Genomic DNA, 14,085 nt, shown 5'->3' with positions numbered 1-14,085 from the left:
CATGCATCGTCCTAACTGGGCTGCGCCTTTGTGCAATGCGCTGCTCTACTTCTGTTTGTGATCCGGTCGACTCGTGTTCTTTGTGTCATAAGAAATGTGACCCTTCAGTCGACGCAATTTGTGGTTTGACCCACAGGCTACCGTTTCTCGAGCTACATGGATGTTTTTTCGTATTTCCTTGATGATTTGAGGAGAAATAGCATCGGCTTACTCAGAGAAGACGTCACTATATTTACCCCAGTCTTGCCGGTGCCTGTGAATGTCTTGCCAACAAACAACGGAACTACGAGAAATCTGACGGTGATTCTGACAAATACTTCCCAATATGTGACCAGCTGAGCTTGGCTTTGGGCGCTGGTAAAATGTGACGTCTTCTGTCCGACAAATACCTGCCAAGATCCGACCAGCTGCCTGTCACTGGGCCCTGGTGAACCCCCGGCAGCTGGCGTCACGCCGACCCTCTGAACTGCCGCACAATCGTGGCACCTCACCCCGCGGCACGGCGATCTGGAAAACAACCCCGGGCCGTCCGCTTTGTCCGATTGGCCAGCTCGTTATTACCTCGATTTCACACTTCAAAACACGGTGCAAACACGCTCCATGGCGCTCACTGGGACGGGACGCCGCAGTCGTTCTGGGCCAATTCGGTCCGATTGGAGGTCAGCTGGGAAGGGGCGTTCTAATCACAGCGCCCGGGGGTGTGCAGTGGCCAAAAATACCCGCGCTTGGTTCTAGAATAGAGCTTTTGGCCGTGTTGTCAAAGTCTATGGCGGGGAGTTTGAATCGAGGAACCGGGGAATCGGCTATGGGCATTGTGCGCACTGATGTAACAAGGCTGCTTTTTCATACGCGGTCACTTCGATGATTCTACAGTTACGTGCATAGTTAAAAACTAAAATGCCGAAAGTGTAGCTGCATGATGATGAAGATGAAAATATGAGCTTTCGTCAAATGCCTTGTTTAACATATGGCTGAAAAAAATGAAACTGCCTTATTCGCTGCTGTTTTTAACCCTTTACGGTCAACTACTCGTGTAACTTAACTTATCTCACGTGAACAATATTTATCGAAGCCTGCAACTTTGGCGTTGCGCGAAAAGTTGTGGTCCAGCAGTTGATTCTGGACATTTTTACCGCAATTGTCTTCATAATGGCGCTTTGTTCTGTAAAAATGACTGTACGATAATAATCAGACGTTAAGCAAAATTTGAAATGTCCACTCTCATTGAAAAGACCGCTTCAATTGGTTTCATTGTCTGACGAACTAGACATATGATTACTCTTTCTGTCGTTTCCGACATGAATGTCCCAACAATTAAATTGAAGATACTCCTTTGTTATGGCCTTTCAGCTCGGTATCTGTTTATTGGAAATTGCCATTCAGCTGAAAATCGGTACACCAAGGTTAGAGTTCTTTCATCGATGATTCCAGTTGGACAGGCATTTAGCAATAACAACCGGTTTGCATAGCATTGAAAACCCGCTATCATAAGTTCATCGATTCGAAAGGATGTCGCCGATTGCATACGCACCATCTGGTGCCGTATGCTGTTGAGTGCTGAGTGCCTTCATTGGGTGCCGCTTATAACTTATAAGGCGTTGGTTGTGGCATTTTGCACTTGAGAACATGTGAAAGTCAGACCGCCTTCAGAGGTAAATATTTTTTGGTTTTTGCAATTGCACTGTAATTCAATGTAACCTTTTCAGCTGATTTCAAATCAGACTTTGAAAAGTCCGGCTTAATCCACTTAGTTAATCCGCAATCCTCATTGACCCATCCAAACAACAATGCGCTGCAATACATAATCTACCGTCACGCCTAAATTTTCAATCCCGCCAGAATGAACTCCGACACGTGTTGAGCAACATTTTGCGCCATCGCAGAACGCGCAAACACCGTCACCCTCTCCATCCCCGGAAAGAAGACTCTCTGCATGCACGTCACGTTACAGCGTGTCTTGTAGATGTGAGGAGGTTTTACAGTCTGACAGGTCGGCGGGCCCGGCGGACCGAGCTCCCCGGTGCGCGAGAGGCCAGCTGCGTGCCATCCAGCGACCTTGCGCCGCCGCGCTGAGGAGGCCCCTATTTTCCGGAATGCAGTGTCGCGGTAGGTGCGTGCCCGCTGCTTCACCTCACCTCACCCCGCTTCACCTCACCTCTCCGCATTAGCGTCAGCCACCGTTGGTGAACCCGACTGTGAGTCGGATCGCTCTTGAAATCCATTTTCCGTGAACGCCGCTGCGTCGGCTCTGGGCCACGCATGCAAATTCGCTGAGAAAAACAGCGCGTCCAACTGCGTGCCGCCGGCCGCCCCCGCGATCCCGCCCGGCCGATTCCCGTCCTTCACACCTGTTTTCGGCGTCGTTTCCGGCCTCTTCTGCGCACTTCGCCGCCAAGATGCTAATGCGGTCTCGCACTCGCCAACGGAATACGCAAGTGCGGCGATGGTGAAGGGCCCGCGACGGCGCCCGGTGCCGACGGTCCACAGCCTCCTGCGTCTCGCAAATCGCAGCTGGCGGCTCGTAGTGTCGCTCGCAAATCGCAAATCGCGTCTTTCTAATTAGCTCCTAGCTGGTAAATAGGTGTCGCAACTCTGACGCGGGTCGGCGTTCAACCTCCGCCGAAGATGGAGTCTGAAGCAGAGAGAGAGAGAGCTCCGGGCGAGGCGGCCCGGCTCGCTGACAGCCGGGACGATTTACGACCCCGGCCGCTCTCCCAGCCCGCTGCAGGTCGCTGGCCGGAGCGGAGCGGGCGCCCAGCGCAGAGGACAGCTGAAGAACCGGGAAATGTATGTGATGCTGGAGCCGCAATGGAACCATATGTGGCAACTGCATTTTGGCAACCCGCCTGCCTCCGTGGTTGCAACGTCATCCGAGCTGTTTCGCGTGTCTCCACATTCACCGTTCATGCAACGTCGCCGCCGCCGCCGCCATTGTCTCGAATTATCAACGGATTGCCGGAGAATGACAGGCACGAGCGCTGCGCTCATCGCGCGGTTGACCGCTCGCGTCTTGCATCATCGACTCATCGACGGTCGGTCATGGACACCGGACCTGGCCACCCCACCGGCTTGTGGCGAGGTCCGACCACCGCCGCGGCGAGCGGCCGACGGTGTCTCCCTGCGCGATGACGCGGCGTGGCCATCGCCATGGGTGGCGGCGCTGGCGGCGCGGGTGCGTCCTCTGCCAATATTAGCCGACGTCGTTCCATCGGCACACCCGATGACATCATACTGGCGTCGAGGTCGTTCGTGGAACGCGGTACCGCTCTCTGGACAGCCCGCTCTCCGCTTCAGGAACGCCGGGAGGTAGACGGTGGCGATCGCCGGGAGGCCTCCGCGGGAAGGCGTGGGGAAGTTGTGGGACTACGCCATAAGGAGCTGTAGCTAGGAATGGGATTGAGGCAGACATGGGCACGGATCCCAGATGACCAAACACGAAAATCAAGATGACCACTAGATTAGTGGTCTTTAAGCATGGAATTATGGTGGAAAACATGGCTAATAGATGCCTCTCAACGAACCAACTATTTTGCATTCCCTCAGAGTTCACAGTTTTGAGAAAATCCCTCAAGGTCCATCTCGGATCCATGGTCATGAATCATGGATCTGAGATGGATCTTGAGGGATTTTCTCAGAACTGTTAACCCTGAAGGAATGCAAAATAGTTGGTTCATTGAGAGGCTTCTATGAGCCATCTTTTCCACCATAATTTCATGCTTGAAGACCGTCAATCTAATGGCCATCTCGATTTCCGTGATTGGTTGTCTGGGATCCGTGCACATGTCTGGATTGAGGAGCCCCTGTGTTGAAGTTGGCATCTAAGAGGTTTCGTGTAATGCATTTCATAAGACCTGGAGGTCCCGGTCTCCAGCCTTCAGGAGATTAATTCCGCCATTGTGGGCACACCCCAACGTAAGCAGGGATCATCCCAGCTGCCTGTCGGCGCCGTATCGATGCCCTGGGAGTGTCCCCGGGACCACCCCGGTCGGTGCAGCGGCCGGACGGGGGCGGCGGCCCGTGTCGCCGGCCGTATATACACACGGCGGCCGCGGCCCGACCTTGTGCATCCGGCGCGACCGACACCCGACCTTGCCGGCCGACCGACACGATGGGAACTTGGGGGCGGTCCGTCGCCTCCGGAGGTCAGCCTGCCGGGAACAGCTGCGGCCGGTGGCCGGGGGTGGCGCTGGCCGAGTTTACATAGCTCACAGATGGTGGAGAGGGCTAAAAGGCCGGCGGAAATGCACGCAACACGCAAGCACTCACTATGTCTGCACAGAAAATAGGACCACACCTCCATGTAGTGAAAAGGCAGTAGTGAACATGTAGTGAACCGAACCATGTAGTGCCGTTGGGTACATTCGTATCTCCACTCTCCACTCGTGTTTTATGGGCACGGGTCGTTCCTATCCGTGGCTCCAATCGATGCCGCGTGGCTGGCGGTCGGCACTGCTCGAATGTTACCTGTCACCAGGTCGGAGATGGTCAGTTTGTCACTCTTCCCTTCCAGAAACCCGGTTAAGGAATGCGGACGCTGCTGAATGCTAGGCGAAGTAAGGAGGAGACAGGTATGCTGTTCTGGTTTGATAGGAAAAGCGAGGCAACTGTGTGCTATTTTAAGATAGATATCATCCAACAGCAGATTGCGGTTTCGGGGCCTGTCATTGCTTCCAATTGAAATATTATTGTCGGTACATAAAACTTTCGCAGATTCGGATCCTTTCGGTGAAACTGTTTTATTGTAGTACCGAAAGTAGGTATCATTCTTGTCTGCATAGTTTGCCACTCGCTGTTCTCATTCAGCTATTTGCTGCTCCCAGTCCAGAGGTTGAGGAAGGGAACAATCGGATGAAACTTAAAGAGACATCGGGGAATAGTGATCACATTTTATTGCGTCGTAAAACGTAATAAATATGCATGCTACTACGATAAATGCCTTGAATGAAATTGCTGTGCTACTTTCCAGTTGTTTAGCTTTCACGGTCGCTGTATGAGCATTACCCCTATATGTTCACATACACATCTTGGCAGTGAAGACGTCTTCTGCTAATTATGTCCCGCGTATCTTGCTTCTGCGTTTATGACGCACAGTAAATTGATGTTCCCTGTCGCCCCTTTGCATAATAACGGAGCCAGACGTTGTAGGGGTCTATCATTTAACGAGCGATTTCGAGTCTTTATGGCCGTACAAGGATTGTTGTATGACTTTTGAAGCGTGTTAGGCATATGACCATTGTCGGCTTTACAGTCATAAGTGAGGCAGATATTTTTTATGGTATCAATTAGTATGTGCTGTTAATTTTCAAAGATAGTTTACATGAGCACATCGAATGAAATGTGCAAAAGTGGAAATACGAGTAGTTATCAGGCTAACTAAATTTTGTCACTGCCTATGCCTAATTTTCAAGAAATCGGCTCTGTATTTCCCCATGTAACATACATTTCCAGGTTGTGTTGTGGCTCGGTGGAACTTTCAAAGCCTTTCGAAGCTTAGAGTCCTTGACTGATAATCATCAACGTAATAAATATCTAAATGGTATTGGATTGTGCCATTTGATATGCGGCACTGATACTGTGTGGCCGGTCAGTTGGCTTCTTGGGTCGCTGCTCTGATTTCTTCTACGTGGACTGCAAGAACGTCAGAATAAGGCAATAGCCGCTCCGTCAAATCCTCATCCGACAATCGTGTAGAATTATCAATAAGCTTTTTGTCGTTGATAAGGAATTTCGCCTACCGTACAACCTTTTCCTGAGATGGGGATGCATCGATCGGGTTCGTAGGTAGGATTGAGAACTTCTAGCAAAAATAAATCAGCTGGTGTAATTTTTAGAGGATAATAATCCATCGCCTTTTTTTGTAACATCCTTTAGAAAATTGTTATTATTATGTTGATTGTAAGTGTATCAGTGTCTCCTTTTCTCCAATACTCTTGGCGATTAATACTACAATAAACACAAGGTGAGCCTTTATTGCTCGCTTATACTCTGCACCAGTAGTTGTCTGTCTGGATCTGTCGCAGCCATCACCACTGCTGTGCTACCTGTGGTGAGCGGCTGCTGTTCCGTCGTCACCGCTGCTCAGGTATATCAGCGGCTGTGACTGCCGGCAGCCGGGGACCGTGACCTCCGACCCGACCCCGCACCCCTCCCCACGCAGACGTGCCGTCAGCAGCCGTCTAATGTCTCCGCGGGACGCCGTCTTGCTGCCGCTGCTTCATAACCTGTGGGAGCCGCCGCCGAGACCTTCGCGTGCGCCCAAGGAGACTGGGATGCATGCACGTCAGACGGGTCGGAGGATGGTGCATCGCGCCGCGTCCGCTGAGCCGTGAGCTGGTCGCTGAGTGCTGAGCGCTGGGCTCGGCCGGGCTCAGCAGTCAGCAGGGTCCGCGGGCCAAGTGTCGGCCGGCCGGTCGGTTCAGCGGCGCCCACTTGCACACTGGTGCATGGAGAAACCTGTTTATCGGCTCGAGATGCGGCGCGACCGCAGTTTTGTTTCGCTTAAAGGGGTGGTGAAGGAATGCGTCGGGAGGATGGCGCAGAATTGGCACAGTGGTTGATTGGGAGGGGAGGGGAGGGGAGAGATGCCATGCATCACGAATGGTAGCGAGTGGCTACTTTGTCTGCCGCGATATCGTGATGCATGACGTGCCAAGCCGGGCGGGCAGCCATCTCTGGAATCCGTCAGACAGCGGACTGACGGGAGGCGGGCGGAGGAACAGCCGGTTCCAGCGACCTATCGATGTTCTCATCTCACGACGCAGCCCGCTCGGCGGCTCGCGAGCGAACCGGCCGGCCCGCCGGCGAGCCTTCATGAACCGGAGAGTCCGCGTGCTGTACCCGCCGCCCGGTCGTTGGCATTCCTTCCCGAAAGCTCGGCTGCCAGTCCTCGTATTTCACAGAGTCGTGGCCATCAAATTAACGAACATTAGCCGGTAATTACCGCGCGTCTGAGCCCACCATGTGTGAACCAGAGTGCGTACGAGCCTTGTTGGTAGGACTAGCCATTCTTCATATCGTCCACGCCGCCCCCACAGTCGGGCCTCGCATACATGGACTACTGTCTCTTTCCCAGACGATCAATTTCCCTCCAATTGCGGAGTGGTCGCCACTGCGCAGACTGCCCTGCTGTCGCGCGGCACTTTCGATTGCTCTCTATTTTTTCTCGCTTCCCACGGTTGTTATGTTGTGAATTGTGGAGTACGGCAAGCGACGGAGAAAGTTTGCTATCGCGAAAAGAAGCGACTTCTGTCCCGAGAAATGTGGCCGATTTCAGTCGGTGGACGGCGGCTCCTTGCCCTTGGGCACGCCTGGGGACAGCAGCGGGGGCGGCTCGCACGGCCGGACGGCACTTCGAGCACCACAGACACATTTGTCTTAGCAGAGTTTCCTGTCGGTGCGATAGTTCGCTGACCGAAGACAGCCGGGAAAACGGAAACTGGTGCACTCAGACTCGATTAAAAGGCTCAAGTGAACTTTTGACAGACACGAATAAGTCTTCATAGGTCAAAGAACTCGCTGATAGATGGTGAGACCTTTTGAGTGAATTGGTTTTATGATTCCACCTATGCACTATATCGTGCATTTGGGAGGCTCTATTGGTCACGCTCAGGATTGGCGGGGCTCTCGGCTGGTCACGGTTTTACGGTGTAGGTGTGTGTCGTCTGGCCTACCGACCGTGGTCGGCGGCGCCGGATGGTGACTGACCGGTCACTACCGTGCTATGTGTGATGGTCAGGTCTCTGACCGGTCTGTCAGCGACTCTGCAGAACTCCCTGCCGATCCGCCGCTCGGTGCACCCGGCGAGCTATGCACGGGCGCGGAACGACCAGCTCGGCGCCCGGGGCAGGTCGGCAGTCGGGTCAGCCGGCGGCGCCGCTACTGACGAGCCGCGGCCGGTCGGCCTCCTGGCGACCTTCTGATGACCTTCTGCGTCCTCAGCGTGCATCGCCGGCCCGGAGGAGCGCCTCCCGCTGAGAGAGTTGCGAGCCAGTCGGTGTGTGGGTCAGACATGGATTATTGGCCGAGAGACCGGCGGCGGAGGCCGGTTGCGCAAGGTCGTTAGTGTCGTGCTCATGTAATGAACCACTTTCGACGCTTGGTGTGAGGATGATGTGCTCGGTGGAACGTCATGAAATCATGACGCTCTGCTGGTGGTCTTTTGTCTGTACAAGCGCGTCGCCATTTCCGTAACATCGGCTTAGAACAAGCAACAAAGCTATCTGAGATGAAGCTTATATGGTTTGTAACATTGGTTTACGACGCGAGCAGACTTACATCAAGGCAAGGCAAGCCTGTCCGATGATTGTGAGTCAGCTCGGCTGCATTCCTTCCAAGGAAACCTGCCGGTCCACCCCTGTGCCTTTGTTGGAAACTGCGTGCCGTCCATCCAGGTCAGATTCTGGTCATGTTTCGGCCCGACTCATGCGTCGTCGGCCGCGTCGACGTCATTATATTCTGGGGGCGACTCGGGCTGTGGCGGAGGTCGGACGGCTCCGTGACTGGTCGTAATCGGACGGTGATTGGCAGGTGCCACCGAATCGGGGCCGGACGAGCCGCGTCGGCCGCCGGGCCGATCGTGAGCGCGGCGATGTGCCAACAGAACGCAGCGCGTGTCACGACGGATAGTGAGGGAACTGAAAGGAGGCGACGACTGAAATCACAGAGTTTAGCTCTGCTGTGTGTGTGAGCGTCAGAAACGTTTTCACGAGTCATTAGTCGTCGGTAATTGGTGAGATTGAGATGTGTGAATCGTTTCGACACCAGATGTGATAGGACAATGGGAGCAAATTATCGGCGGTGACGTTATGATTACTGGGGAGCACCCATTCAATCCGACGGCTGGGTTCGGTGGTGAACTGTTCTTCCCTTGATCGTGCCGTGCACGTGCCAAACTTTTCCTTTTGTCGGTAATTTGTGAAACGTACCTACCGTCCTTGACTTGTGAGCTGCACTCTTTGTTCCTAATGATGTATCCGGTAAATACGGTGCTGCTGCCTGTGTCCCATCTGGTCCTCCCGACCTTCCGGATGTCTTTGGAAACGTTTACTTTTGTTTTCATTATTATTTACTGTCTGGAGAATCACACGCTCTGCACCGATGAAGTGTGTATAACACCACACAAGTCGCAAAAAAATTAGCTAAGATTGCTGTTGACACTTTCAATGTATCGTTCCACCGTCAAAATTTATTAATACCATGTTGTAAAACCTATATCCCATCGCTCTCCGTGGTCCATGGAAGGAAGGTTTTCACCTCACCTCAACTTCTGCTGCCACTGTCAGTGTCCGTCCCATCTGTGCCTCCATGGAGCCCGGGTGGGCGCGTCAGGTGTCCGTCTGGCCAGGTCGCCGGCCACCGCGACCGGTGCGTCGCCAGACCGGTCGACGCGCATGTATGCATGAGCCTGCATGCCGGTGGTGGCGAGTCCGATAATTCAGCCGGCCGCGACCGCGACGGACGCGTGCCGCACGGTCCGCGCGCTAGTCGGACCGCTCCTCGGCGAGTCTAGGTGGGCTCACCTCTGGCGCGGGTCGACCGCGGGCGGGCGCCGGGCGGCCAGCCTCCGACTCGGGGAGAGCAGCGGCCGCCAGTTGAGCGTCTCGGCCGGGTGCGGTCGGCAGTGCGGGCGGCGCGGGTCGGCATCGGCAGTCACGGTCGACCGGCGGCAAACGCCGGTGCGGTCTGTGTTCGGAGAGACTGGTGGGGGTGGCGTGCGTGAGACCCCGGAGAGGTTCGGTAGTGGCCCTTACGCACACAGACGCGAGTGTGTGAGGAGAGATAGCGGACTTTGTGACGCGAGGTGCGTGGTTCGGAGTTGATCTTCGACACGGATCATTGACGCTTGATCATCGATACGGATCATCGGACGGAGGCAGGTACGGTTCTATTCAGTTACATCGGTAACGGTGTTTGCAGCATTTACGGTCACCATCTGGTGCTTGTTAGTTGCATCTTCACACACTGTCGGCTGCACACCTATGCACCGTGTTCAAGTGGTGTTTTTAGAGCGGCAGCTGAGTGAAGCTGTTAGTTAAAGAGAGTGTGGATATGTGTCTTGTAGACCAGATGACCGGGGACACTTCAGTGTGGCAGACCTTTCTAGGCTGGCAGATTGATACCAATTATTGGCGAGCGTCTGCTGAGTGCTGCCGGCTGCCGTGGGGCCAGTTGATGGCACCGATAGATGCGTATAAAGAGGTGGTGGGGTTTGGGCATCGATTGGCCTGTGGTACCCGGCGAAACGGCGAGGTTTTACTTCATATTTTTAACGTTTCTTTTTGCGCATATGCTAATGTGTCTTATGAAACTATTTTCTATTTCTTTCCTGTGAAATTGGTTGTATTGGTTATTCTCTTTCAGTCCACGAACTTATTCCATATTCGTCACTGCCCGCTTTCTATATGCTAAGTGGTTGTAACTACTGAACGTTTTCTTTTGCCAGGTCGTGGGAGGCTCTCCACTGTATAATCGGTCACTCTCGTAGATGAGAGATACGTATTACAATCCACCGTATCGAATTATAAGCCACCTCACGTCCATCCCAAGTTTTTTAATGGCACATTAATACTGAAATTGTTTGATACGCGCGCGGAGTTGTTACGGGCCTATGGAGGTAGTTTTGATAAGTCCTGTTCTAAAGTTCAATACCACTCTTAATTGCTCACATCTTCATATCTTCCTTCATTCATAGCGGGGCAGGAAGCCGATGTAGTTGCACTGTTGTGTCTTATTGAGACTGACAGGTTCTCGCAACTGACTATCCCCTGTGTGCCCGCTCCTCTCCGCCGACCATCCATTGAATCGCCGGAACGTCGTCACGACGACGTATGCAGTATCGTGGGTTCCTCCTGTCTAGCCACAATATCCGGCATAGAGCTGCATAATCCGACAGGCTGGCGATATTTACAGCTTCCGTAGCCTTGGCTGCGGACGCCGCCTCTGATTTGGGGTGCGCTGAACGCGCCTGGGTGTATGCAGTTAGTGCGCAGTGGGTGTGCGATGGGTGTGTGGTGGGTGCGATCACCGCACCCCCTCGACGTGCGTCGATGAACGGGGTGCGGCTGGCACCACTCTGAATCTATTGCCGATGGCGCTCGTCACGGTCACCAAGCCCACATCCGCGTGACCCCTGACCCCTGCAGCGCGCTGTGGGGCCTGACTCATCTCTGTATCCTCTTCTCTTGATGATTCTGCGCTCAGACACTTCGGTACGAGCCGCTACGTGTCTTACACTAACTGCATGTGTCAAGCTTGAACGTAACATAAGCAGGAGTCTCTGCACAGATCAGTGTAACTGCTACCTGTGCTTGAGTCGCTAAGCCAGCGTAACAATCATGTAGGATAGCGCCATAAACTCTTCAAACGACACACAGCACAGCCATATTGTTAGCACACCAGCCTGGTGTTGTATGGACCTCGCTGACCTCGGGTGTAGCCGAGTCTGTGCACACGTCTGCCGCTGTCAGCGCCAGCTATTGGCCCGTTATGCAGAGCCTCAGAGGCCATCCGACGCTGCCGATCGGCGGTCGACGGTAACTCAGCTGGAACGGACGGACGATGCACGGGCGGGGCTGTGGGCGCGTGGGTGTCCGACGGGTCACCGATGGGTCGTCAATAGGTCGCCAATGAGTGGCCGATAAGTCGTCAATATGTAGGTCCCCGACAGGTCACAGATGGGTCAGCAATAGGTCCTCGATGGGTCGCCAGCTGAGGTCACAGGCCCAATTCGGGCGCGTCTGGGAAGGCTCGTGACCGTTCGCCTCCCTATGAATAGGCATCACGTGTTGGCGCCTCGTCGGCGCCGTTTTCGCACGGAGAAGTGGGCCGCGCCCGACCCAGTCTGTCTGTCGATCGGTACCTGAGGGGTGCTGTGAGCTGTGCCACTGGGGGCGGTACACCGCTCGGCACAGGCAGTCACGGCGGTTGGTGTGAGATATACAGCCACCGATGGGGCGCGGGGTGCACCGTCGGCCCGTGTTTGTATACCTCTCACGAGCGGTGGTCCGTTGTCCCGTGCAAACGACCGCTGGTGGGTGAGTGACCGACCAGCCGTGCATCGCAATGACTTCTGATATTGGCCGGCTAATGGCGAACCATTCAGCTCTTTGTCGCACTTATGGTCGGCTGCTGGGATATTTTTAAGTTCGCTTGTTCTCTGCTTGTTAGCCATTGGTTCGTGATGCTCTCAGGCCGACGCTAACGGACTGAAAAAGCCTTTGTGTGTTCATGCCGCTATGCATGATGTCTACATTTGCTGAGGAGCGGCGCCGTCTTGCAGTCTCGCCTGCAGATTGCATAATGCAAATTCCATACAAACCTCACAAGGTCTTAAGTGCGATTTTGACATATGCGCTGGCACTATGATATCATTTGACCTCTACTTCATAGTGACGTTTGATTCTGAGAAACCATTACGCCTCTTTTCCAACACCCCCTCACGCACGGCTTATCTCTTACGGCCATGACCGTAAATCGATAAACCCACTGAACCGCTAGACGTTTGCCAACACCTGTTCACCGAACACACGGACCAGCGAGGCGCCCGGCGTCCCGTGGCGTTCCGTGGTGTCTGTGTTTTGACGGATCACGGCATGATCCTACATCGAGCGCCAGCTGACGCCGCTGCGCGAGAGAGACGCGCGATCGGCGGTCGGTTTCGGCACGCGGCACGAGACAGATCACCTCGGATTGGGACCAGCCGATGAGCGGTGCTGCCTCTCCGCGATGTGGCGTAGGCAGTGTCAGCAGGTGGCACGCGTCTGGCCGTTGCGGTCTGGAGGTCACACTTCCCGTGATACAGCGGGTCTAGGGTTTGGTGAGGTATCTCGCACGGTGACGTGCATGATATTATGCACCTGCATGCGTTATTTTAGAGCGGTTTAATGCTGGAGGACCGACCACTGTTATCACGCTGTCTGAGCGCGCGGGTTTCTGGGTCTCGGCCAGCCGTGTCACTGGGTGACGCGATGACTCGCGTCTCGCCTCTCCGATCAGAGTCGGGCTGACACGGTCCGGTCGTGCCCGTTATCCGCCCGCCTCCCGGCGCCGGGCCGTGGTGACACAGGTGGCGTGTCACCGCGCCTCCGCGGCCGGCCGGCCGGCGCACGCCGCCGAAGGACAGCGCGGTGCGCGCGTTGCAGCGGCGGCTGCGGCGGCCGGATCTCGGCACCGGGTCACGGGAACAGTTATATGTGCCGGCCCGCTGGGGGCCTGGAGCTCTGCCAGCGCTGTGCCGAGCTGCCGCCGCCCGCCGGCCGGCCGGCCGGCCGGCCAGTCTCCATTCTAGGCCATTGTATTTGTTTATGGGCGGCGGCGGCCGGCTGGGAGGGGCCGGCCGCGCCGGATTCGATTGTCGATTTTCTCCGGGCGGCGCCAATCGCAGAGAATGCACCGCTTTGATAAGGTCATTATCGCGTGGGGCGCGTGGGTGGGCTGCGGCGCCAAGTGGAGGTCGGCCGGGATCGGTGCTTTTTGTTGTTCAATCGTGATGCGCGGCGGCTAGGCACGAACGCTGATGGGAACTGGGATGGGCAAAATGAGGCTAACACCAGTGCTACTCTTATGTGTGTGAATGCAGTCTCCATTACATCCATAGCAAATATGGTTTTAGACTTGGTTAGTAATATCACGAATGGCCTTCGGCAATATATCGACCCTTTCGTCATACATATTATCAAAGCATTTAATCTTTATTCGGCGTCTCTTCATCACGTAGCCTGCGGAGAATGCGCTTCCGCCTTTTTCGGCGCCTTCGTGAGCGGTGGCTGACTGTTGTTTTTCTTGTTGCAGGTTCAGCGGCTGGCTCAGTATGAGCGCTACTTCCAGGACTTGCTGGCCGAAACTCCGAGCGACCACCCTGATGCTGACGACCTGAGCCGCGTCCGCGGACGCGTGAAGCAGGTCAGTCGCCCGATCGCGCCGAGTGAGGCGTCACTCGGTCCTCTGACCCAAAACTGGCCGGCCATCGGTTCTCTCTGACGGTCGCCCTCCCGACAGCCGGTGGATTGTGCGGCGCGGTGTGGTGGGTTCGGTCTGTGACGTTTCGTTTGACGGGGTCCGGGTTTGTTTTCAAGTTCACGGCGTGAC

General features: G+C 54.9%; 1 protein-coding gene across 1 annotated transcript in view; it reads left to right on the top strand.

Annotated features, from left to right (window-relative positions):
* LOC122392220 (rho GTPase-activating protein 20-like) overlaps positions 1-14,085 on the top strand; it is a 140,424-nt gene that overhangs the window by 96,565 nt on the left and 29,774 nt on the right. Inside the window, exon 6 of the mRNA XM_043386837.1 lies at positions 13,789-13,899. Within this exon, the coding sequence (XP_043242772.1) occupies positions 13,789-13,899 (111 nt within the window). The remainder of the gene's footprint in view (positions 1-13,788; positions 13,900-14,085) is intronic.

The sequence above is a fragment of the Amphibalanus amphitrite genome, unplaced genomic scaffold (genome assembly GCF_019059575.1).
Source record: "Amphibalanus amphitrite isolate SeventyFive unplaced genomic scaffold, NRLGWU_Aamphi_draft 000475F_arrow, whole genome shotgun sequence".
Lineage (NCBI taxonomy): Eukaryota > Metazoa > Arthropoda > Thecostraca > Balanomorpha > Balanidae > Amphibalanus > Amphibalanus amphitrite.
Note: the sequence above shows the minus strand (reverse complement) of the source record. Positions and strands in the feature narration are given on the sequence as shown.